The sequence below is a fragment of the Echinococcus granulosus genome, assembly GCF_000524195.1.
Source record: "Echinococcus granulosus chromosome Unknown EG_S00090, whole genome shotgun sequence".
Classification (NCBI taxonomy): Eukaryota; Metazoa; Platyhelminthes; class Cestoda; order Cyclophyllidea; family Taeniidae; genus Echinococcus; species Echinococcus granulosus.
The window spans coordinates 108,901-136,230 of record NW_020170470.1 but is presented as its reverse complement, the minus strand read 5'-3'; the positions used below and the strand labels follow the sequence as shown (position 1 = coordinate 136,230).

The 27,330-nt window shown below is 39.1% G+C and overlaps 3 protein-coding genes across 3 annotated transcripts; 1 reads left to right on the top strand and 2 right to left on the bottom strand. All coding sequences in view use genetic code 11, as the record gives it.

Annotated features, from left to right (window-relative positions):
- Positions 1-5,778: 5,778 nt before the first annotated feature.
- On the bottom strand, positions 5,779-10,116 carry EGR_07906 (putative muscarinic acetylcholine receptor gar-2; the record flags this gene model as incomplete). Its single annotated transcript, XM_024497155.1, has 3 exons — positions 5,779-5,899; positions 6,145-8,639; positions 10,045-10,116. The coding sequence occupies 3 exons, from the start codon at positions 10,114-10,116 to the stop codon at positions 5,779-5,781; spliced, it is 2,688 nt and encodes an 895-aa protein (XP_024348425.1).
- Positions 10,117-12,441: 2,325 nt separating this feature from the next.
- On the bottom strand, positions 12,442-12,811 carry EGR_07905 (hypothetical protein; the record flags this gene model as incomplete). Its single annotated transcript, XM_024497154.1, has 2 exons — positions 12,442-12,515; positions 12,619-12,811. The coding sequence occupies 2 exons, from the start codon at positions 12,809-12,811 to the stop codon at positions 12,442-12,444; spliced, it is 267 nt and encodes an 88-aa protein (XP_024348424.1).
- A 5,905-nt stretch (positions 12,812-18,716) lies between these two features.
- Positions 18,717-26,536, top strand: EGR_07904 (hypothetical protein; the record flags this gene model as incomplete). The annotated part of the gene is given in 17 exon segments (XM_024497153.1): positions 18,717-18,828; positions 20,948-21,126; positions 21,158-21,244; positions 21,262-21,403; positions 21,438-21,582; positions 21,614-21,752; positions 22,075-22,274; positions 22,345-22,426; positions 22,633-22,713; positions 23,533-23,600; positions 23,712-23,817; positions 23,950-24,090; positions 24,283-24,479; positions 24,690-24,939; positions 25,632-25,917; positions 26,032-26,126; positions 26,417-26,536. The coding sequence occupies 17 exon segments, from the start codon at positions 18,717-18,719 to the stop codon at positions 26,534-26,536; spliced, it is 2,430 nt and encodes an 809-aa protein (XP_024348423.1).
- Between the last annotated feature and the right edge of the window lie 794 nt (positions 26,537-27,330).

The window sequence follows — 27,330 nt, the reverse complement described above, 5'->3', positions numbered from 1 at the left end:
GGAGGGAATTTTCGTGTTGGCTAAAAAGTAAAAAAAAAAAAGACGACGAGCTATCTTTCAGCCAAGTGATCACGTGATGGCGAGTATAGCTCGTCCAAGAAGGGATGTGGGAAGTAACGCAGCGCTTTGCGCATCCTTCATCAACGCCTTCACTCCACATTCTTTTATGCCTCAGCAATAAGGAAGTCGTCATCCTTCAGAAATGGGGTAAGAAAACACCACCATCAAGGCATTTGTGAACTTATTTACCGTTAACTTTACTTCACTTGGTGTAGTAAAAAAACTATCGCAGTAGTGAAATCGCAATTTCCTTCAGGGAACTCAGGATTTCAGATGCTATCCGCACTTGTATCTTTATTAATATGTGACTAGTTTAAGTGGATTGTAAATGGTGGCCATACTTGCAACCTTTCTTGGGTAAGAATGCGGAAGAATAAGGCAAATAAAAGTCGGTTTTGAAAGTGAATTTGACCGACGCCCCTAAAAACTGACTAAGACTGCGAATTTGAGCTAAACTTAATGCAGGACATTTTGACTTACCCGAACTTTAATAACTGCCTTTAAAAAGAGCTGAAAATGTCTGCAAACGACTTTTTGCTTTCTTTTTTGCCGAAAACCGTAGTCTGGTGCCTCCAAACCTCCCTGAGGACGAAAGAAGGCATAACACTAGGGCAGAATGTATATTCGACTTACAGAATGTTTTAGGAATACTGGCATGGCCCGAAGGCCAGACCGCCAGATGAAGATGCAATAGCCAAGGCACGAAGTGGCCCTTTACCAAAACCGAGCGCTGAACAAACAACCAATATATTACAGTGGCATCAAAGAACTTGACTGCTTCGTGGTATTAAAGTGTTCTAAAATAAGTACTTTGGTTGTGTGCCAATTATTTGTCCTATGGGCTTCTATAAACTCCTTTCATTGGATGGTAATAGACTTTTAAACCAAATCATTAATTTGGTATCAGTTGTAGAGTACATTAGAAAAGAGCTATTGGAGTTTAACCAAAGACACGCTCTTTTTAATTCTCTAGTGGACGTGGCGTTTATTCTTGACTAAAATGTCATAAGGTGCTTCAGGCAGCCAATAAGTGGCCTTGTAGTCTATCTGAAAGCTGTTGCCTATCCAAAGACCAAACAAATGTTTAGGATAGCTGTTCTGTTACCATTTCGAATCATACTCCTTTCAGAACTTAAATGAGTATTAAAAATGCAATCCCTTTTGCATAATTCCATGAGGGTGGTCCCACATGGTACAAATTAATGATGGCTGCATCAGAATGAAAAATAAAGTTGAGTTCACCAGGGCAACGTTGGCATCTAAACTACTTTCGTAAAAGTACTCGAGCTGCGCAAAGTGCCATGAGCTCGTGGTTGAAAAGTATACCAAATTCATATAGCGTGAATGAAACCATCCATTGGACGTGTTAAACATTGGTTGATTCACGTCTGCTTGTGCATGATAATGAGCTATCACAAAGTCGTGGCAATGAAGAAAAGCGGAAAAGGAATGCTTGAACTATCAATTTTTGGATTCTCATTGTCAGACCATCAAGACCACCGTGTAAAGACACGTCGCGTGTCGAGATGATGCGCATTTTAAACCCTTGATCTTACGAATGGTCCTGTAGGGTAAAATTCCATTTAATAACACGTGCTAAAGGCATATGGACAAAATACTATTTGTTTGTTTTCGTTTATATGAAATCCAAGCATTGTATCGGCTCGATATAGACGAATTTAAGTGTAACAAAAGGTGGAGATTAATCTTTAAAAGCTGAATCATTTTAAAAGAAGCAGGTCCTTTTAAGACCCAATGTGGCAGAATAGATAATCAGTTACAGGAAATGGCTTTAATTTATTTCCATGACATGCTTTTTGATTAGCTTTCCAAAATGAAGCGCTTCAACTCTGGTAACTCTCTGTTAAAATTAGCCAATCCTGTCACAGTAAAGTGCGCAATTTATCTCTAACTTCAAACATGGCTTAAAAGATTGTGGTCTCCGTGAAATGAGCGGGCGGAATTCTTATCTCGCAATAGTGCGTTTAGCGCCCTGGTGTAATTCAACGGGTTTGTCTCATGACAAAAATTTTTACAGCCGTACTTCATTTTACATCCAGCGCGAAAAGCGAGTTGGTTGGCAAAGTGCACTGCAAAAGTAACTGAAGCGCAAAAGTACATTAAAGGAAGGCAATTGAATCATGTAACAGTCAAGAAGTTTTACCGTTCAAATTAGAAACTCCTGCCAATGCAGGTACAAATGCTCCAAATTAAAATAATTCAAAGTACTTATAACCTACTCAATATAATTCGATAGTGGTCAATTTATGCGACTACATAACTGATATAAATTGAAAGACATTTTAGGCTATGCACACTGCCTCACGCACTGGCAGGTCCCCGTTGATTATGCAAACAAAAAAAGGCAACAAGTGCATGCCTAGAATCTCAAGCAGTAGGTGCTGTTCTGTTTTACTATTTGTCTGTTCTAAGTGGATCAATCTTCATTTGATTGTCGACATCGGTTGGAGATTCCTTTTTCCCTCTATTATTACAAATTGGTGCATGTACATTTTAAGCATGTTTCTGAAATAATTTTGTCATCCTATGGTCAATGTGTCTTTTTGGATGCGAAACGCTACCTTCAGTACCGAAAAACTGAACCCCTTTCACGTTCCGAGAATTGTTCCTTCTCGGAGTTAAGCAGTCGTCTACTTCAGTAACGATGAACAACTGAAAAAAGTAATTCCTTGAATACCCACAGAATCACTATATTCGATCGAAATTCCAGTTTCGCATACATACACATATATATATATATGTGTATGTATGCATGAATATATGAACAATGTAGTTCACAAATATTTAGGCGCCGATTCAGCATACACATACACGCGATCTGCTTTTGTGTCTTGTATTTGGGTCGATTGGCTGCCTTTTATGTGACATCCATATCTGCGGTTCAATGCTGGATCCGTCGCTTGTCTGGCATCCGGCATTTAGACTGGACTTAGTAAAGGGTGACTTTTATACGCCTCATTTCTACGCCTTTCGCTCATTATGGCGACTTGAGTCAGTGCCATATTACTACGTAAAATTCAACACAAATTCTTGCCTAAAGAATTGAAGGAATCAGTAAATTAAATAGCATACCGGAAAAAATTGTCCAAATATTTAGTTTTGGGTTTGAAAAAAGGTAAAATTAATAGAAAGTCCGTTTCAGAGAACATGGCAAAATATGGAGCTCCTAGCTTTAGCCGAGGTCTAAACGCTTCAATAAGATAACGTTTGCATCGAAATGAAGTCAAATTCAAATGATAATCATGTATGTTTTAGCTTGGATTAAGACCGAGCATTTGATTTTGTTAAAATTTCGCCTGTTGCATGCATTCCACCACATGTATGGTATTCCGAAAGCAATTAATCCCGAATTAAATAAACGAAATCAATTTAGTTTTGAGTTACAGACTGTAACATTGAATACTGGCTTCCTGCTTGATTATTTCTTCTCCATCCTAGGCTACTAATGCAGTAATTTGAAGTGATAAACCAACAACCATAAGCGTAACACGACTCATGTTCCACCTAGGAAGATGGTTTTAAAAGGTCTTTGATCAGATAAATTGTATCACACTAGAGAGAACTGGTAGTGCACAACTCGGCATTCCAGGCAAGACTATAAAACAGCTGTGGTCTTAATAAATATTAAAAGGGTCGCACGCAATGCCTAGGCCATTCAATCCGTCTTTAGGTTGTAGAGTTGGAGAGGGTAAAGGGTAGTGTGTGTTTGATACGTTAAAAATGTCGTCCCACTATTTTAAGTGGGGATTTTTATAAGAGGAGGGACGGAAAAGGAAAGATGATAGATTCTACGTTTCCGTTGTACGGCAACTTGAACGTTTAAAATATTGCAAGTAAATTGGTCGAACCAGGCTTCCAGTGACATTAACATTTTTAAGTGGTGTAAGATCAACGAATATCCAGGCGTAAAGCTATAGACACGTATTAATATTGTTGGTGTAAACTACGAATAAATAGATGTTAACTTTAAATCCTCAGGAAAAACAAATTCGCTACTTGATTGCTTGTAAGTTTCGACCTCGATATCCTTAAGTCTGAAGCATAGTGGTTGCATCAAGACAACACTGCGATTTTAGACTGATGTGTTAATCCATGGTAAACATAAAGGATTTCTTGTTGGGAATTTTTCTCGGCTCGCATTCAAACCTTTCCAATTTAAAAAACAGAAAACAATTTACGATATATTGATATTAATTTTGTCAAACTCCTCTCTTTGGGAAGATGCAATGTGGGATTTAGCCTCAGACATGAGCCATTTGGCCTTCCATACAAGACAAATCCGTAATTTTACTCGTTAGCCAATGTTAGTGTAGCTGACAAGTCGGATAGCTGAATGAATTGGCACCTGCCCCTGGAGTGCAAGTGAATGCACGCCACCCATGGCGGAGTCTACTTGGCGCTCGGTCTGAGCGTCAGTGGTAAGTCTAGTCTAGAGTCATTAGGCTCTCACTCCCGATCTGCCCTGATCTGACTACAACAGCTTGCCTACTGTAGCGCGTGACCACAAGTATCTTCTGCCAACTTAACGCCTGATTTGTCCACATTGACGACCAATCCTACTAGGTGATGTGTGCCTTGATGTACAACGTCCCATCTACCTAAATGAGCTGTTCCGTACTCCTGTTACATGGCTATTAACAATACAACAAGTAAATGCTTCCACTCAGTCACTCATCGTGCTTGCTGCCATATTAACACAATAGGTAATGTCTGTTTTTTAGACTAGTCTCCTTAATTATCACTGTATAGCTGTTGTACGACACTACTAGCATAGCCTCCAACCACTGCATTGAAAGAAACGTGTGAGGTTTGATTGATTAAGGAGGTGCTAAAAGTAACAAATTGATGCTTTCTTTGTTAACTCCTTAACTAGAATAGGATGAACACAAGGAGATCGTTAATGTTAGTCAGCATGACCTTCAAATAAAGAAAAAAGCTGACCATTACAATGCAATTGAGTCAAAATTGCCACTTATATGCCAATGATTCCTCCTGCTTCACCATCCCTGTACTGTTCAAATTTGACGATTCTGTCGATTTCCACAATATGATAAATTCTATTGCCAATTTGAAGAAAAGAACTAGCTAAAATTGCACTTTAGTAAACAGCCCCCGGAAACCGGTATGGGTCTTCGAAGCTCTTAAAAGAAGCTGTAAACTTAAATGGTACTGCATATTGCTTGAATGAAGGAGTAACGCATTACCACAAAGAGGTTCATGTTGGAACTGCTAAAGCTGTTGATCATGTTAAGTGCACAACCATCGACAAAGCACTATATCAAGACTGGAGTTGAGGTAAATATTACTTAAAAGTTGGGTCAACCGCGTGGCATTTAGTGGTATTTTACTGAACCTTATTTTCGTACGAACTGCGTTTGCACCAAAGGCCCTTGGAAAAGAACAATAAATCTGAACAAAAATTTTCATTAACGGGAAATCCAATCCACCAGACTATTGCATTGCACACTGGCTTGCCAATCTACGTCGTGCGAAATATGATGAAAACGGTCATGCTTAGTTTCTTGAAATTGGTTTTGTCTACTGTGATCAGAATGCTACAAAGCATCACACGTACAAATGCGGCTGTGGAATTTTATGGGCGGTGTGCTTTGGCTTTATTCAAGCAAAACTCTACTTTGTGATTCGCCCGAAAACGCATTCCTAGGACATAAGTACATAATGTCATCTGCGTGCAAACTAGTCCAAAGCAGAAACAAACATCTCAATGCACTTCCCGAATGGATCTTTTGGTGCTGATGCGTTCATGTAAAGACGAGTGACGGCCTCTCTCAAAAGCTGTTTATCACCATCTCGTGCACTGCATGTGTCACGATAAAAAAAATGGAAATTTTCATTCTATCAAAGTGCATTTGACAGCCTGGCATTTTTCATTGCAATGTTTCGCACCAATGTCCTAGAAAAAGGCGGAATGTTTTTATCAACCGCTTTATTTTCACACGGTAGACATTTCTCTGGTAACAGAGGATGCATGTCCAAAATATAAATAGGCTTTTATATCTACAGGTCATATTTGTGGACTAAATGCATCTTTGTTTGTATCACCGCCGATTGAGATCCATTCGCAAAATCCTAAGGAAAGCTTGTTTAAACTGAGCATTGGCTAAAGCATAGCAGAAGGGATTAATGGGAGAGTTCATGTAACACATCCAGTAGGTAACACTATAGAGATGATGGTTAACGCAGGTGTAAGTGGTTTGAGGGTCATCACAAAAACCCTTGATTAGAATAACAATATGGTAGGGCGTCCAGCAAAGTACGAAAGCCCCAAGGATCAAAGAGATGGTCTTGAGCGCTTTTCTTGCTCTATTCGCCGTTCGTCCGCGCTCCAATGGGGCTTGCCTAGTGACGCTTACATTTGTATCATGAACACGCTGGAAATAACTATTAAGAACGTTTTTCTTTCCAACCCGTAGAGGCTTTTTGGACATGCCTATTGTACGGCTGTCTGTAGTGTCATTTCCCGAGTTTCGACTATTATCTGAGGCTCTTCGGCGTTTAATTTCATGACTGAGTTTGTGGTCTTTTTCCATTTGGACTTGATTTTCAGTCTGCATCATAAGCCTATCTTGCCATATTTGAGCCACTCGCACTGCCGTTGCTTTGGAAACTCTTCGTGTTGTCATATTAATGGGCGAGGGAAGCATATCGATAAGCGGACACAGTTGAGATACATTTCCATCATCCTGCTGTCTATCAGCCTTGACATTCTGATCTGAATTGGAATTGCGCTTATTATCTTGAATGGATCGACATTCATAATTCGGCGTAGCACATTTAAAGTCATCTAACGTCTTGTTGTAGTCTTGATCCTTTTTAAATACTGAGGGAGGACCACAGGAACTGCCATTGAAAGAGTTATGAGCGAACTCCTGTGAATACGCAAAACTGAGCTTCAAGCTGCTTCCATCACTTCTACTACTGCAGGATGTCTCCAGATCGGAGAAGACATGAACTGCAGGTGACGATGGGAAACTGTAATAATTTTTCTCAAGAATTTTTGTTGTGTCGCTAATTTCTGGATCACTCAAATGTGGCGATCGAATATCGACAAATACAGTTTCTGCTATGGAAGTTGGAGATGCCTTCGGCGAATAACTGCCAACAGGATAAGATGATGGATCAAAAAAGCAGTTGTTCGCATAAACAGAATTTATTCCCGCATTTGGGGGTAGGCTTGGGTTATCCATTGCTGGTGGATTGTGGTGTGGAGTAACAGGGCCACAGTAGGGCATCGCATCCTCTTTTGTGGTGTCTACCTTAAAAGTAGTCGATGTATGTACTAGTTGCGTTGAATGATTTTGGGCATTTGTTCCGGAGTCAAACTCGCCCGAAGTGACTCGAGCACCAGTCTCATTACTGCTTGCCAAGTGGTATGATTCCCCAAACTCCATTTCAGTCTCATTGACCGTTGATCCACCACTTTTGCAAGAAATATTTTGGCTTGGCATGGTTAACAAGTTTTTAACTTTTGCCATTTTCTTTTCCGACTTCTTTTGCAGGCGCAATGCAACCATATATATTCCGATGTAGAGGCCAGTCATGACCGAGAGTGTTATCCAAAAGTAGGCGATTGTTAAAATTGTGTTGAACATTGGATTGCTTGAGAATTCTGCATAACAGGTTCCACTCTTCCTAACATGGTTGTGCTTGCTAAAATAAGGCCATCCAAGAATAGTTGTAAAAAATATTGTTGAAGGAAGTATCCAGGTAATTGCAATCATGGCCAGAACTTTGTTCCCACTTCGCCAATTACGATATTTGGCGGGTATTTTGACAGAAAAGAACCTATCCAGAGTGATAAATAAGACGGTGTACTGACTGGTTAGGCAAAGAGTATAATCGAGCCCCAGCCAGAGGTCACACAGCAAACGGCCCAAAGGCCAGTATCCCAAAAGTAGGTAAAGGCTGTATAGATTCATTGAGAATATTCCAATCAAAACATCCGTGACAGCCAAGGAAGCTATGAAGTAATTTGTCGGCATTCTTAATGTCCTTTCAACATAGAACGCGGCTAGCACCAGAATATTTCCCCCGATGGTTATGCTTGACGCCACGATTGTCAGGACTACGATTACACCAACTGAAACCTTCCCATATGGCGGCTCTTTTGAAGACCCATTTTTATTCGTTTGAGGAACACTGGAAAGAATATAGATTTCTGGAATGCTCGTAGTTGTTTCAAATCCTGGTGTGTTAAATAGAGATTCGATAACCTTTCCATGCTGCTCCCGTTCTGTTTCCCGATATCGAAGAAGGAGATCTGACGCATTCGAAATCTGATAAAAAATTCCATTTTCTTGCGGCTCAATGGAAGTGATTTTGATGTTCGATGGCAACGTAGTCGAAACAGTTGCCCCTCGCTCCTTGATCCAATTTAGATAAGCGATAGAAATATCAGACGGAATCCATTCTTCAGATTTGTGCTCGGGTGCCGAGATTCCTTGGTTAGGAGTCCCCAATACAGTGTGTAACAGAACAATCAATGCGCCAAAAGCCTCGGTGGAATGCATGTGTTCATTTGATTTCGCACCGTAAAACTATAACTGAGATTGATTAAGACCTTTTTAAGTTCACAGTTTACATTTTATGTGATCACTGCTACTTTCAACCTTGCAATTTGCTATACCTTAATTCCCTTCATTTTACGTGGAATATGTATACAGAAATTATATTGCAAACTCTAAACAAACATTTATTTGTAAGTTTATGATAATTAGACAATTTTTGGAAATTGTTTTTGCTATGATGGAGTTTGAGGTTTGACTTTAATGCCAGTTGAGCCTCCACTACTGCGTTGAGTGAGTGATTTCCCTCGAGTAATTATGGCATCACGCATTATAGTGGATTCCTATATGGTAAAATTTATTGCATGAAGGTATTACTGGTACAGACTTGGAACGGGCCAAATTTATTGTCAGACGTTTAAAAGTATAGTGAAGGTTGTTTAGCACGCCTCACTGCTCTTAAAATGGTTTAATCAAATCAGGATTTAAATATCCTTCCTGATTCTACTTTGTGATGAAGCCTCTAGTGTGTGACAGGGCGGCCACCAAGATTAGCATGCCTCCTCTGAATGATTAACAGACATCTGCGAAAGAGAGCTATTAATAACGGGGAAATTAGTCATAATAAACTTCCAATTTCTACTACGTGATCTCAAGTGACACCTTCCTATTCCTATTTTGCCTGAAAGCACTGTGACGTGCACATAAATTATTCGCTAAGCAAATCGGAGTGGCCTGATGATGTGAATCACAAAATGGATTAATATTTGCAACGAAGTAACGGGTAAGCAGCCACCTCGCTTTTTCCGAAATCTGTTTTAATAAAACCACTGCAGATTTCCATTGCCATGCCCTCGGAAAACTTCATTCGATAACACGCAGAAGAAGATGCTTAATTTGTTTATAAATAACCATGATTTTACTCTGGAAAGTTGAAAATGAGATACAAAATTCTCTAATACTAAGTTTTGATCAAAGAGTTCGAAGAATAGCAAAGAATTCGGCGAGAATAATGTTTAAATATGCATTTTAGGAATGAACCGTTGAAGAGCCAATCTTCGGAAGTATTTGTGGTCTGTGGTCTAGCGCGACCAGTGAGCGAATGAATAATCCTACGCCGATTTACTTCATGACCTCTCTCTCCTCGAGTTTTCTGCGGACAAATCGAAGCCTATATGATGTAGTATCAACAATTTCAGTGCCTCGAGGTCAAATATCAATCTCCCATGAGTTATTCAAATTTACAAAATATTGACACCTTCAATTGAATTAAAATTTACGAGCAGTTTTGAACCATGCTATATCGACCTTTCTTCAAGTGCGCATAATCTGAATTTTTGGAAAGATTCTGCAGCTCTGTATTTTTCGGGATCTCAAACAACGAACGCGACTCTATGAGCCACTTCAAAATCCAATTAGTCTTGTCGCCACTACTTACATAGTCGTTATCATTCACAGAGCTCGGTGAAGCGCCTTCACATCTACCTCCACTTGCCTTCCTTTCTGGCATTGGGCGACATTTCATAAGCGTCAAAAGACACTTCTAACCGACTAAAGCAGCAGTTAGCTGAGGCTTAAATCGCTCAATGTTACATGCACTGTAGTCGTGTTTTGACCCAGTGCCAATCCTAACACCCGAAGTAACAACTTTTTAAGATAAAGTAGCCATGTGACAGTAAGTGGCTGGCTGGGCTCCATTTGGGCTGCAGAACCTTATCGATCGAATGATAAAAAATTAGGTTTGGCATTAAAATATTACATGAATTATGTACGTAAAGCACCATTTCTGATCTATAAAAATGCACAGTTCTACGTACTCCTCCAACACAGTTTCTTGAAGTTATGAAATTAGCCAATTGTAAGTTGACAGGAATGCCTCAAGATTTTTCAAAACTGTAAGTGATTTGGATTATCGGCATTGTCCCCCTCTCTCACATCTCAGGCGTCTAAATATTACGAAGTGTCAGTGCTTTTTGCGTTTAACATAACTATGCACAATCGTGAACAAATAATAATACAACTTGGTGGTATCGTTAGCCCGCAAGTCATCAACGCATAATCTGATGTGAGCATACTGCGCAAAACAGTTGGCGGGAGATTCTGAAGCTTACCTCAGATTTGCAATACGTTTGTTACCAAATTAGCTAGGTATTTAGTTATCAACATGGTTTTTAAAGTTACCATGGCAGCCACAGTTCTATGCACTTATATGAATGAAGAGTTTTGCCAAACTTTTGTTTACACTTTACTATAGCAGTCTTCCATCGTTTTCGCCACTTTATCAGGCCAATGCAAAAAGGAATGCAAGATTTTGCATTTATTCATCACAAAGTAGACCTCGTAAAGACTGCTTTTTTGTTTTCTCCGAACTTTAACTTCAAATGTATATATATATAGTTATACAAATATGATAAACTAATTCAACCACCTTCGGATGTTGCGCACTTTCTTGTTAGTTGAGGATAATAGAGTAAGCCGTCAACAGTATAGCATGAGTTAATTGCTGATAAGTAGCAGTTTAAAACTCCGGCTCTACTGGTTAGAATTCTGAATAATTCCTCCATTTTCGGCCCGTGTCTTGAAAGTTATACGTATGGATTTTTCGATTATATTTAAATGCATGTGAGCAAATGTTTTTCTATTTCTTTGGTCAATAAATATGTAGTTTGTATCAAATGATAATTATATTTCCATTTTATAGTTTCTAGTAAAGTTGCTTATAAATTCTTCCGTATAATGGCCCTTGTGCATATACTTGCACATACTGGTGATATTAATTGGAAAGCGTCACTTTCGTTCTGAAATTTTAAGTATTATAGGAAGTATAGCTTCTGATACTTCAGACGTTTACACGTTCTAAAAACTGACCGATTAAGCACCCAACTTTAGATGTCAATGCCCGTGTTGAGGTGAGTACTTGACAAACTCCTTTACACTCTTCTTACTCTCGGTATCTGGATGTTTATACGCGCTATTAGGTGCTGTTAAAATATGCACTAATAATTAACCTAACCAAGGGTTATGAGCCTGTAATTTAGTGAAATGCTCGTAAATAAAATATGCAAAAAATGCGACTGATTTTTGACATGCTATTGGTTTGTTACAACCATCTGTGCACATTATTATATTTGCTGGCAAATTTCACTTTCGAGCACAAGTTAACATCCATCTAAATCACCATATTTTGCTCATCACTCAAAAAAATATTTGAGTTCAAGGTTTAAGTATGATTTTCATTTTCAGGGTTACGATTAAATTTGTCGACTGCCCTGCTTCTATTAAAAAGCTGGTTGATCTACAGCATTCTAAATAGGGTTTCTGCGCCTAGCACATTTTGACACGAAACAGCTGTTAGAACGTCCAAACCGACCGCTGAAAAATTTTCGTCAAATGTGTGTTGGGAGCAACTGTTAAACCAGATGTTAATAGCATTTTTCCTAGTCTAACGCAAACAAAATCATGTTTTTTTTAAATGTACAAAGTTTAAGCTGACTGCCACTTCTTAAAGTGGTTTTGCTAGCACTTTACTTCAACTTACCTATTGGTAAGGCAATTCGAACGTGTTAATTATACTACCTTTGTTTTACATAAAAGTGACCTTACAGTGCAGAACAAAAATGTGCCTTTCTAGTCACGAAAATTTGAACTCTAACCAAAACTATTTACAAACAAAAAATGCAAATAAAATTATGTGTGGTCTATCCCCTATACCTCCTGAGACAGTTAAGTGATGAATTTAAAGGCGTTTCAAAAAAACAAATACATTATTCCTTACCTACACTAGAGCTTTGTCAGCCAGGATAAATGCAATAGATTATCCATTGGAATGTAAAAATTATCCACTGTTGCCGGTCCCCTCCATATTCCACAGATGAGAGAAATCGACCCTGCGGGCTGTCAGTGGAGCGACTAGTTTAATGGGGAGGCTGCGATTGCCCTCTCAGCAGACCGGCGTTAATACGCACTGGGGATGTCTTGAGCTCGACTGGTCACACCATTCCCATTGTCTTACCCGTCGCCGATTGGACCATTGCACGTGCGTATTTTGGTCGAGGAGCACGTGCGCACCTACCGTGATGTTGCATGCAGTGTGAAAGGTTGCAACGGAGAGCCAATGCTTCGCGATTTACAACGACTTCATCGAGGCTCGCCCTCTCACTGCATAACACTTGCATAGTCTTATAATACCAGCTGCCATGTACCATTCTCCTATCAACGACTAACCACAAGCTGGATTACTTCGCCTTCATATGCCAGTAGTAATTTATACTTAATCAGAACCTTGCAAAAGGAGCATTTCATTTCCCTGAAATTCTCTTCAAAACAGAGAAGGAGACTTTAAAAAATGGATACTGGCAGAAGAATTTTTACAAAAGTTGTGCTCTACGTGTGCCCGTTCAAGAGCTGGACAACTTCTTTTGATTGGACACCCACCCACTAGTTGTGCCCTCAACCAGGTATTCATAACTTCCATCAACAGAAAAAAGACAGACCTGCATAATTTATGTGGAATGCAGTTCGGCATGGGAAATTAATGGGATAGGTAAATTGATAATATATTTGCGCATGAACGATTGCGGTAATGACCCCGTGTTAAGTAAGAAGTGTGTACATTTCTGCCACTGTCAAAACTAGACATTTTGCTGCTTTATAGCGAATAATCCTTTAAAGTGATCTGTTCATTCTACGCCCAGTAAGTAATAAATTAAAAACCGGTTCGCTAAGGATCTGTTTATTACTGTGACAGAAAGTTCTCTACGGTACTTATTGACCCTCAATTAGCCTTTATGGAAGACTTAATTTCATGATGTCAAGGAACTCAAGCAATCCTTGGAGCGAGAACGTTCACTAGTGTATAACCGCAATAAAAACCATTTAAGGTATACAATATTGTCGTGCTCTTTCAAAAGCGCATTAATATAACAAACAAGTAATTTTATCAAATACTTTAAAGGCTACTTTTTTAGCCCACAAATTATTGCTGATGTTCTGGATTGAATAAGAGGTATTGCTTTTACGGCATTTTCACTGATGATCTGAAACAAGTTTGAAGTAAGACTGTATGTTGAACTCTCTAAGCTTAAATTTGGATTTCTCCGCCTAATGGTAAGGGAGAAAAAATGCCTCAGTCACACATCTAACTAATGTCCACTGATTTAAATTTACCCTCATATTCCTTTGAACGTCAGTCTGCTGTAGCAAATTTTTCAGGCGATTGCGAATGTGGCTCGTACGTTAGACCAAATTACGACCAAATTTTGTCAATAACATTGAACTTTTTAGTTTCCATCACAATTTTGACATCCGCGTGACCCGCGTATTTTATTATTTGTACACATAATAGGTCCGCTTTAATGGATTTGTACAAGTGTGTGGTAAATTTCAGCTTACTAAATTCAAAGCCCATCTAATGTAGGTAAAAGGGAAATCCCAATTTAACTCTCATCAACTGACTCAGTAAAACGTGTACACATCATTTCCTTGAATACTTTTACTCAGTTTGCTGTTCCCTTCAAATTGATTTCCCTCACAAGAAATATTTTTGTCGCATTTAGACTTTTCTAGGTATTTACTTTTGCATAACTTGCTTTTACTGTAATTAGATTTCAGCGAATCAGCCCAGTTTTCCGGGATTAGCTCCTAAACGCAATGCTTCCAATTTCATGTAAAAAACGTTCTCCCATCTCTCAAAACAGCCCCAATCTTATTGGACCATCTTACTCGGGGGGAATCAAAAGTGATGAAGTCATCATCCACACTTTATTTCCAAGCTGTAGTTTATCGATGTGTCGAGGAAATATTTTCTACTCTTATTCTGATTCAAAAAGCTGTGCAGTATTTGCTACTTCCATTTTTGGTGACAAATTTCCCAATCCAGAATTGTTTTCTTTATGCACCTTTGAAGAAGTAGGCGCACTTAGAAGCAAGTTTTACAAGCTGACGCGCCGCATTTATGAGATCCAGCCTATATAACAGAAAGCGGAGCACACCAGTTCGGAGCCTTATTTTATAGGTAATTTCAATATTGTATTTTCAGCTTCCCCTTCACTGGTACAGGTGAAGCTGTCTACATGACATACTCCAAACTTGTACAAACGTTCGCACGACTATTTGGTTGTGTGCAATCCCATCTAACAGGTAGATTCGGATGCGAATGCTTCTAAGCTAAGAAAGCACTAGGGCAAGTGATTTGGCTGCTGACTTGGCATTTTTAAGTACACAAGGAATTCTCAATTGCAAATTTGCAGTCAACTTCACAAATATAATGCATATCCCAATTTGAAATACTTTCTTTGCATCCTTATTACAAAGTTTGGGTGCACAATGGTTAATTTTTAGCGAGGAAATGTGCACAGTAGTGAGGAATTTGACGCTTGTTTTTAATCCAGTAGTAGGGTGTCCTCAACCGACATCTAGCTTGGGCACCAGCCAGGATTGGCTGCAACTTGACTTATGTATGCCTCTTCACTTTACTCATTTTGGGTGTTTCCACTTGGCAGCATTGGATTTCCGCCCTAACTTATGTGTCAACAGTGGACAAAAGTTTCCGTACTCGCGTATTCTACATCAAATGATATTCACCGATAAATAATCCTTGCATAAAATAAGTATTATACCCATGCAAGGGAATTAAAAGATTTTATTGCCCTATTTTAGCCTGAGCTATGTGCGAACAACCGATATTCATTAACCTTACCTTCATTGAACCGTACTTAAACAATTGAGGGTGTCATATAGCATATTTAAAGGAGAATTAAACTCACCGGTTATTGAGATGACAGTGTATTCAATGTAGCATGAGTGGAACACCACCCACTATCGAGCCGCAATTTGTGTGACCACATTTCCGTGCCCTTCTTCCGCCTTACACAACACTGTTCGGATTTTTTCTGCATTTTCGGGATGATATTAGCATCACAGGCTATCATTGATAAGGCAAGGAATAGCACTTCCTTGAATTTAGCTCGTAGCATAAATATCTCCTGGGTATCTTGCGATTAAACTCACAACAGCTAAAAACTCATGCACATCCACATTACTAGCTGCATTTTAGTAATTTTCTTAGCTTCACCTATGCTCAAATTATTTTCAAATCTGGGTACAATTGAATAAAATACAACCACTTTGTGCACTTCGAAATAGTGTAGAATTCCTTTTAAGTTTATCAGCAAATTGATGTCAGAATCATAGGTCCATCGGTAATGAGAAATGGGACGACTACTAGAAACTGTATTTTGGTTTACAATTCCTGGTTATTTAAAATGCTCCTTAAGGGCATAAATCAAAAATGACAACAAATATGCACGATGGACTTTGTTCTTCCGACCGAAGTGCAGTTCTTCAATATTCTTGTTCAGTCTAATCCTTCTCCGGTTCTTAGCCGTTTGAGTCTTTCACAAATAAATAATTGCTAGGTCTCGACGATCAAAAGAAAGAAGAGTCGATTTTTCCTATTTCAAATGTTATTCACTTGTTGCAGACCGCAGGAAAATATGTTGGCTAGGGGACATTTTACACTCATCTATCAGATAAGCGGAATTGCCTTATGCAAGACAAGCTCATTTCTATGTAGTTATAACAAAACAACGGAACTCGACTCCCAGAAGTAGTCAGATGAGAGCTATTTGTTAGGTTTACTTTGCGTTAGACTTTTGAGTCCATGATAAGTGGGTGGAAATGCGAAAACAACCACCATCTGGATTATATGCTTGTGGCAAATATGGAATTTATCGTATTTTAAATCAGCACGTATAACATTAGCTACTAAAATTTTGCCCCCACAACACTATCTCCTTTTTATTTGCATTTTATTAGCTGTCCGGAATGTCAATGCAATTTCCAGAATTTCGCAAGTTACTGGAACTTGTTTTAAATTAATTAAATTACAACAATCAGGAAATTATAACACCTCATATTCAGGCTGGTACTCAGGTTCCGCCGAAAATGATCAATGATGCCTTAAATGCATAAGACGCCTTTGATTGCAGTCAAATACTGCACTAAACGTTTCCCGTTAATACAAAAACGCACACCTTTTTTGTTAAATCACGATGCTTTGAGTGGTTATTCAAATGCTCACTTATAGGTCCAATAGGCGTTCCACTTTATCTCTTCTTACTGTAATTTCTCGCCTCTAATTAGGAGGGAGCACTTAATGTTTTAACTAGGAGTTAACCATTTATGAAACTAATATCGCGGATTTGTGCATTCCGTTCGCTCATCTCCTATCTATGTTTCCATAAGGCATCAAGTTCCGTTGGTGTAAAATTAACTGGGATTTGATTGGCCTGCTGCAGGAATGAAGGCTAAATCGCGTTGGCCTCGCGCCTTTACATGTTGAGACGCCGTCAGATGTGACACCGTGTTTGATCACACTGCCATCAGATCACGCACCATCGCACCCTCTGCGGGTATGTCAGTCAAAGCTGATGCGCAATTACTTTCTGCAACCGCAAAGCTCCGCTATCTCTAACTCTATACGTTATTTTTCAGATAAGCACATTATTGTGTTGCCCTTTTTATTCAGAAGTGATAATAAATTGATTGGCAAATGTTTCTTACTCAAAATCTTACCCCAATTCCAAATGACTGTCACACCGTAGGTGGTGGTTTCCAGAGTGCTTCACCTAATATTTTCTTTAGCTTAAATGAGCTCCTCCTTCCTTCCAAATCCCATACATTTATATTAATCAATCAGACTAATGGCAGTTTCACTTTTACGATAACATCACTCCAACCAATCACAAGGTATCTGTCGTTACTTTTATTTGCACCATACTGCACTTGTGATTAAACCATGCATCTATGGGAATTCTTACAAGTTTAATTAATCTTGGGTATGCTATGTGAGGGTACTGCAAAGTTAATACGGTCGCATGTGCTTTGAAAAGCTTACTCATTAATCCAATCCTAAGTATTGACTACAGCACTCTTACCTTCATTACATTAGGTGAGATACATCTGATTCCTTCTACAAACGTAGTTTTCACTTTTCATTTGAAATACATGTTCCTCGTTTGCAACCACTTCGGTGGTTCAGAATTTTATGCGTTTTTAATAGTTCTATGTAAAATTCCAAGCATAATTTGAAACATCCAGAAAAAAGCTTGAAAAATCAAATAGTTAAGACATAGAAGCAGTGCTTGACTCTATTTCAATTGGGATTTCAGACAATCAGCTGCGTGGGATTATCAAATTGGATAAAGCTCTACGAGAATTCACAATTGGAAACACTTCACGCCTGTACGCAGTCGAAAGCGGCCACACTGTAAGCACATTGAGATTGAATACTTTAGCCTACTGAATTTGCTCTACCATGGGCTGAAGTGTGTGGTTGAGCGCACCACTTTTTGAAGAATCAGTTTATTGCGGTTCTAATAGAAACTACTGCATATACTCAAGGGTAAGCTTGTTCATATCCTTTTTTGTGAAAAAGTTCCACATAATTTAATGTTTTAGCGCCCCACAAAGAGACGATAAAAGTCTTGTCTTTCTCAAGGAGGTAGTCGTCATATCATTAGCTCAAAAGTTGTTTAAAGTATCGACCTACTTTGCGCAGATTGGGATTTAATTGCGAGTTCCACTTTTAACATATTCATGAGCACTTTCTCGGATGGTCAATCTTGTCACCTAGGCATACTCCCATCCACAAATAAAGTGGTTGCACTGCAATCCCGGAAGTCCATTGTTTTCCTTATTTACACAGGAACATTTAGATTAGATTTACATTTTTTCCTGGATTAAAATTAGCAAACCTGGTCGAGTACCAAGTATCAAGGCTAAATCACTAGAATATCAAACTAATGAGCATTTGTAATGCATGAAAAGAATGGGTAATGTTCGAATATTCGCGGTGTAAATGACATAATGCACCATGGCAGGACGACAATTCATGTCACATTTACAACACTACTGAATGGTGATCATAAGATTATATCTTTTGACACTAAAATAGAATTTCACTTGTTTGGAATTCGCATGTGGTTTTTTCGCGGCTGATTTTTTTCAGGCGGAGATTCATTAACAGTTACCAGCATCATATTCTTAAAACTAGGTCAAGTAAAGGGAACTAGATCTGAAAATGCAAGTGTCACTGCGAATACGCAAGAAATGCCGGGAAATAAGGGACGCTTTAATTGTGGGATATGTGTAACATACTCCACACAGGAACGGACTTTTCTAGCAACCCTGACGCAAAGAATACTTATGGGATTAAATCATTGTACGCCTGACTCTGTGGTGCATTTGGTCCCGGTTTCATAATTTTGCCAACGAGTGTTATAGTCAAATCAGGTTGTCTTCCATCCCCACTAGAGAGCCTTATTCCTGGATTAGGAAAGCTTACCTCCACCTTTTCGGTCTTAGGTGCCATTGAAAATTTGCCAAACTTTTATCATCCATTGTTAGTGTAGGCTAAAAGGCCTCGCTTAGGCCTAATTTATAACGGCAGGGGTTGTCGTATATGAGGCCTAATCCTTCATCAAAAAAATTCATTCTTGTACAATTTCACCTGAATAATACACAAGCCTCAGTAAACTTCGACGATCTAAACAGCTTCTGACTTTTTGTGTATGCAGATTAATTTTGATTAGTTGTTATTGAAGGTTCTAAATACTATATGTACTTACTATGGTAACATCAGAGCTGTCATTAAACAAAAAAAGGAATCTAATGTTAAACTTATTTGGTCGGCTGCATTTGGCCATGCCGTTTAATGCGAATGAACTTCCCTTTTGACTTGCACTAGGCTATCTGTCAGATATAAGATTTCTAGAAATATACGCTTCTAAAAGTTTTGTCCAAATCGAAGGATTTTAAGCCTTAAGGTATAATAATCGGAGCCAAATGATTGAATAGATCATGCGTAACATATTCATCCCAATTCTCCATTTACACTTGTACCAATTAAATGTTTGCCGTTTCATATATTCACCTAAGTCTATGAATTCGTGCCTTTAAGCACCGTCATTTTTCGATGATGTTATTCAACCCAAGTAAATCCAAAAATCAACGTGGTGATTTGACGTCCTCTTTTACTATGTGTTTAACTATGTGAGCACTTCACTCTGTGGGCTGTGCATCCGCTAGGTGTCATGGGTTTCTGATTATGCCAATGATATCTAGGTCACTACATACGCTAGCTATACATATTCTTCATGCTACCTTGGCTTATCACGAATTCAGAGAGTACTCCAAATACAGCTCCCACTATCTCTGACCTTTTTATCTGGTACAATGACAGCAACTTTTCAAGTAAAGTGCAGCAAAAGACGCTCTCAGTTTCTAATTTTAGTTCTGCATTGCAAACTGTGAATTTGCACGCAACCTAGCATAATGGTCTATTTGCCTCAATTAAACATTGAAATACTCGAAGAACCTAGAATAGTTGTCTTTTCAAGACCTTGCTACCTTTTCCAACCCCTTTTGCCTAGCCATTCAAAGCGTAATAAACCCTTCTAATTCAAAACTGTAATTATGTGTGTATTATTTTCAGTATGCGAAGGTATTCATACCCCATATAAAGGCCCCGAAAACCTGAAAATTATATTGGAATAGAAAATTGGTCCTTTGTGATTGGCTAACTTTCGCATTGCCCATTGGTAGTCTCACCCATAATATGTGTACCACACGTGTCTCTTGACTGCAGGATAGGTAGTAGTTGGCTGTTTTGGTGTGACCTAATGTGGCCACTCTTTTACAGTATCGCGTACTTTCAATTGTTTATAATCATCGGAATGTCCCTGCTAGCTGTGCATAGATGCATCCTACTTTCTGCATTTAAAATAGCTCATTACCATACCACAAAATGGCTTTTTGACAAAAGTTATATGTTTCCGGACATATTTTTTTTATATCCCAATGCTTATTTTTATGCATACCCTAGAAATCCCAATGCTTTGTTAGTATGAAATCATTCATGTGCACATTAGTGCTCTTTAAGATACAGTTGTTAGTTTGTCGCTGAATCTGGCTGCGGTTATTTAATGTCCAGTGTATATCATTCTATTTCTGTGCATTTGAGTCCTTGAATATTCAAATCTGCCAGAGCTGTGTTATACGAAGGATTCATTATGGCCCATCAATAAGCAAACATATTTGCTTCAGCCTCTGCTAGGTTATTTGCGTGGCCTGACGGTAACCGTAGAACTTGAGCATTTACTATAGAGGTAACTCATGCTGTATAAAGTACTATGCATGCTGAAACTCCATGATTTGTGGCCCTTTGAATGCACCTTTTCTGGAAGTTTTCTACACTGCTTGGAGCCATCTATTTTTGTGCTTATTTAGAGTTATCTCGACGTTCCACTGTTCAATATCACTACCCTCATTTTCCCCTTCAGATTCAATGAATTTTCATGAAGATTTCTCAAGACAGAGGTTTTTTAGGGACTTTGTTACTTTCAATAACTTCATCGGTTTTGTCGTGGCTCGCGAATATCTTGATAATGTCACGAAACTAGTGTACTCTGATGAAGAGAAAATATATAACTTCTATAAATTTCTGCTAAAACTACTCCAGGTATGGCTAAAGATAATTATCCAATTTCTAGGGTGATGACGCTTTCATAATTCCGTGCTTGACTGATCCATCATGCATGAATGAAATGCTCTCTCATTTGGTGTTGGAAAGGTTTGAAGTACTTTTCGCCTAGAGAACGGCAGAATTGAAATTCTTCGGAATATCAATTGTGTTGTGGAGTATGTTCATAGGTCTTACACTAAAAAGGCTTTCCCTCGTGATGCGGAGGAATTAGGGGATTTAAAGTCGGTGGCGTTTCACCAAGACAGTCTTGTGGGTAAGTAGTGTCTGCTTACACAACCCCTGTTTAGGACAATTTCTACGGAAATTCGCTGTCGGTTTTCATCTGCAGTCATTTGAACAAGTCACCAAGTTTTGCAATTCATTTTATGCTTACTATGATTCGGTGACAACGCAAGAAAAATTGCCTAGTGTAAACTTGTTTTGGCATTTGAGGTGGGTGGCTTGTTTAACCCCATCCCTTTAGTTCCAGCCAAGTTGTAACTTTTTCCAAAGAAATAATAGCTAGAGCTGGTCGATTAGGTTCTCTAAGTTCCTCGGAATTCGATTTACTTGTGAAAAAATTGCAAAGTTATCAAGAAAATTATCCGGATCTGGCCACACCGGTAAGATTTCCTTCTGAGCATTTCGTTTCTGGTTTTGCCCAACATTCGAATGGGTATAAACTAACGCAGTTCTAACGCCTCCGAAAAGACTTCGTGTATGATATTTTAAAGGCCAGCTGGTTGTCTTGCACTGTAACTGCAAAACTGAACTGCTTTTTATTTTTCATCTTCACAAGTGCTAGCCTATAGTGTGGGTTTACACCCAAGGGTAATAGTAATTGAATACGCAATTACCATCGTTACTGACGGAATTTTGTTTGGCCGCTCTAATTAACTGGCAAATCTCGTCGTTGATTCGTGCAATGATTTGCTTTGTATTTAGCGTTTCGCTTCTCACGCGGTCGCTATGCGACAGCGCAACCTATCACAGGCTGAGACGAACCTCTTCAAGGCCTTTGAGATGGCCGTCTCCTGGCCACCGGCGGATACCTCATCGGCAGTTGCTCCTGAACCAAGGCCTGTTGATGCCTGGACGCGCATGACACTGGGGGCCGCTGATATGCATCATAGGTTTGGTCACAGGTGGGCGGAATGCTCGCTTCTATCGTATTACTTTAATCAAGTAGTTGCCCTATACGCGCTCATTTTGTAGCCTACAGGCTCGCTCTTTCCTACACCAAGCACTCGCTCAGGCCCTCGAAACGAATGATGTGTTGAGTCTGCGTCACGTCAAGGTCAGCTATTCGTCGTCTCTTCCCTTTTACTTTACGAAATTTATGAAATTTTATTTTCACTGGTGGATAGGCTTTGATCCTTAGTCTATGCATATCCAACGTATCGGATTTTGACTAGAAACACTTACTAGCGTGGCTCGACTTATGGGCACTATTGTAATGCACATCTTTTGACTTGTCAATTTCATTGTTTAACACTTTTTCAGGCGGCTCATGACGTGATAAATCCGATGGGGGAGCCCTTTCGGTATGAAACAGCTGAACAGACTGATGGATTATTGCCTTCGGTAACGTATTTTGGTGAATGGTTTTGTTGTACTTTCTCGAAGATAGACCGTGCATATTCTTTAAGCAGTAGGGAGACATCGTATCCTTAGAATTTTTCGACAATTTGTGCTTGGTAAATCTCATTGGCCTTTATTTCTACAAGTTTCAATCCCCAGTACCATGATTTTTCATCGACTTCATACAAAAATTGCCTTGACCTTCAATTAGATGTGCCTATGTCTAAACTTAATTACCCATTTATTGATACGGCTGCAAGCCCTAAAGCATAGCAAGAATAGTGGATCCTCCCATGGTTTTCTGGCATGGTAATTATCACTGGTATTCGCATGTACCCGAAAGCGATGTATTTGACAAACATTTTGCTCATAAGCCTTATTGATATTTGGTTGTTTAATTGTCCCCGTATTTGGCAACGTGCTCAGCTTTTGAGATTTTATAATGCATCCTGCCCCTCTTCGTGCAGCGGTCGCAGCTCTGTGTTTCGAGAGGACAGTGGTAAGGAAAAAGCTCGAATGTCCAATATGCACCCAACGGTTTCGCTCTTGGAAGTACTTTACTAAAAAGATGAAACCGATAAAGGATGGTTACTACTATGAATAGATTTCAAATAGAGTACCTTTATTAGGTTTTCTCTTCCTGAACCACTTTTTAGGGACATGTACTATACTTGGTTGGAAACGGCGATTATTTTTGCGAGTTTAACATCGTGATAAGAAATCTTGGAAATAAAGAAAAGTTTGGATTTTCTTATAGATATAATAGAGTTCAGTAAGTTTGTTACATTTGAGCTCAAATTTAAAGCTACCTCATTATTATAGGACCTCCTGCTCACCGAGTTGTGTTGTAAACTGTTCAAACTTATCGGAACGAGTATAATTCCACAAAAGTAAGTGGCTTCTGCTTGTTTATCCGGCTTACAGACCTCTTCATCTTTTGCACTGTTGGTAATTTAACATTTTTAACATTTTTAAATCGTGTATGTATGTGTTCTCAATAGGGTGTTGCTGACTTACTTCAATTCAGTAGTGGCTCCTCAGTCGGATGCATTAGCGATTGTCCTCTTAACTTTGGCCTCCATCTTCTCCGTCTATGGCTACAGGCAAGTCTTTTCACTGTCTTTTAACAAAGTTTATCGTTGTAAATGCTGTAATATTGTCTGGAATCATGGGTGTTTGTGTCACAACCAAGGCAATAGCTTCATTTTTCTGTCTATGAATATTTCCCCATAAATGTAGAGCATTATTTATTCCTCCAGCATTTTGGGCACTGCTCTGCTGCAATGTGTCATTATAATAGACTGCTTGTCTCCTTGCTCCATCTCGGACTCAGTTCTTTCGACGTCGATTTCCCAGCTTGCTAGGGCGCTGGCCGCAGCTGTGAGTTTACTTATCTTTCTACTGATTTAGCTAAACCATTTCAGCCTTTTCCATTGGGACTGCTGTGTTGGTGTCTATTTGCAAATTACCCCTGCCTAGATAAAATTTAATCTCTGCGTCCTAGCGTAAACAAATTTCCTCACCTGTCAGTTGTTTGTGCTGTTTCAAAAACTGGCCCACTGAATCTTATAGGGCTTGCCTAATCAAGCAGTGCAGATAATCAAATCGGCCACCGAGACTATTGGCCGATTTGAGGAGTTTGCACATTTCGAACGCGCTCGTGTAGAAACGCAGCTGGAACAAGCCCTCCGTACTGGTACTGATTTGGGTCATTGCGGTCGGCTCATCAATGATTTGGCCCTTTTCTGTCCATGGGAGGCTAATCTGAGGTAACTAACGGCGGTCAGTAATTATTGATAGCGTTTAGATTTGTGGGCGTGTGGATGGCACTATATTTGTCAGTATCTACGCTTGATCAACCTACATTTTAGCATCAGCCATCTATAATCGTACATTTATGATCCCCAGTCTTCTTCATACTGGAGGGGTTTATGTAATAGTTTCAGCCCTGTACTCATTAAACAGCCCCTTCTTTTTAGGCGAGCCAACTTGGAGTTGAAGCGAGGAAATCAATCCCTGGCTATTGATATTCTACAGGCGCTAGCCGATAGAGCTGAGAGCTTAAGAACGTCTATTGGTGTGAGTGGTGATGATGACCTACACCCTCATATTCTCTACAGTGAGGCGAGCGATGAGGAAGTGGGGAATTCATTCAAAGTTCTGGAACCGCCTAGAGCTGGTGGAGTCGCAGCTCTTGTGCGCTTCGAAGTTCGTACTCGTATAGCCATGGTAGGTGTGCCAATCTAGCTGTGAACTTCCAACATAGTTCTCCATCGGTGTGAAAATAGACTAGATATTAGTAACTGCGTTATTGTTTCTCTGTTTCACGTATCCACTCACCATTTCCCTTTTTTAATTTCCAACATCTCCAGTTCCTCTGACGCAAAATATTACCTTAATAGAGACCTTTCGCACGCAGTAGGAATTATTCATTAATAGCGAGCCCATGAGGTTTGCTCCTGTAAGGCTTTCGAGGCGTCCTTATCATGTGTCGTGCGCAATCTTTTATCTAGTTGAAATTCAATGACGTATGATGCTGGTATGCCTTATAAACGGAACAATGACTGTTGCTTCTCATCTCTATTGTCTTTATCTGCCTTCCAACTTTTGGCTAACCTTACCATTCATCTGAGCGCCACCGTGTTTGCCATGAAAGGTGGAGTGAGCTCAAAGAATATTCCACTTAAATTCTGAAAGTTGTTTAAACAGGTATCTCATTGTCACTATTTCTAATTATTGTCATCACCCTATTCTGGGGGTTCATATTTTCGTACCTATACCTTTTTGTTATGCTTATGCGTTACTAATCCTTGAACCATGCAGCGCCCAGGCGCCTACACCTTAATTCATCCTCACTTCATTAATATATCCATTAATGAAAAGCACGTATAGTTTCTCATCATATTTTGTTCATTTTAAAGACGGAAATCTTGGCGTTCAATGGTATCTTTTTGGAAGCACTCAACCAACTGGAGCGCGCGTTATTACTCAGTCGGCAGTACCACATGAGAACCTTTGCCAACATCTGCACCATCATGATGGCCACGATTTCATCACTGGAAGAGGTCCCTGTGAAAAGTTCTTTGGTGGATGGGACGAGCATTTTTGAAACCTTCACTGACATTTGTCATCAAGCTGAACCAGCAGTTGTAATGCATCTCACCAATATGAAACTATGGTTGTCTCTTTTAGCGGGTTACCTTAATGGTGGGTTGTGTGCTCAATTTATACCCATTTATAATCAAGATCCATGGCATTTAATTTATGCTTTTATGAGCGTATCTTAAATTTGTGTTAGACTGTTATACTGTTTATTTTCAGTTGAAGTAACCTGGAAAAACCGATTGCGTGAGGGTGCCACCTTCTTTGCTAATATTGGAGACAAATATTCCCTCCAAAAAATTGTCGATATATTTGTAGGTTCTTAACTTTGTTTCGCTTCAGTGTTTTGCGAACCAATATTTTTAAGCACCTCTGAAACAGCTTGCACCTACACCCACACTTAATGCATCCACTTCTTGCAAACTATTCATGTTCGTAAAGATTCAATTTTTGACGAAGACTATTCCATCTGTATTACATTTGCAATAAACGTAGCGTATAGATTCTCTAAATAGATAAGTTTCAGGACACATTTGTTACAAATACCTCCTTTGTGTGGATTTGTAATATTTCATTGATCAAATGTCCTTTACTTTATAGGCAGCATTGGACAATCGTACAAACCACTCCAAGTCACGGTTTTTTAAGTATTTTTTCCCGCTCTATTAATCAGAGCTCGATGTGCACTTCAGTCGACGATTCCAAAAGTTCTGAATCCGTTTAACTTGGTGAAATCCCCGACAAGTTAACATTCAAGTTAAGCTGAATGTCGCTATCACATTCACATTTTTACAGATCGTCATTATATATCTGAAGGCCTTGTATTTTTGCTACCCCACTTCATAAATCCATTTCAAGTCTCACCTATCCTGCACTTTTTATTGATAAATAAATGAATAATTTCTGTTTAAAAGTAATTTTAAGTGGAGTAATTTAGCACTAATGAACTATTACTAATTAACATAATCTAAGTCTAATTAATATGCGTGTATTTTATGGGCGCTTAATGTGGTCCCAAAATTTTGGTAATAAAGTTTAAATGTTGTTTAGGGTCCATCAGACTGGTTCATATGTTAGTGAGCACAGTGGATGAACTTCCCTTGCACTTGCCCCATCAAAATCACCAGGACTTCATCGAGTCTGCTGACGATCTTCTGTGACGATTTTGTAGAAATTGTGAAATTTTTTTTTTTTGAATAGACCTGCAATAGTTCATAGGATTCTGAAAACATCGAGATGCTACTCTATAAACCCGTGGTCATTTTCGCAAACTGCCGCCGCTTTTGAAAGTTTTTTTTTGGTGGATAATATTTCACTATTTGACATCTGGGACATGCAGCTTTGGTAATTTTGATATTATCAGTCTAAAGATGCCTGCACTTTTATGCTTTCTGTTAGCAAAACTGATATTGATATGACTTATCAAAGTGCAATACATATCAGATTGCATCATCATGGCCTCACTGGTCTGAACGTTTCCCATGCCTCTCCCCATAGGTGGTGGTGGTTCTATTGGCG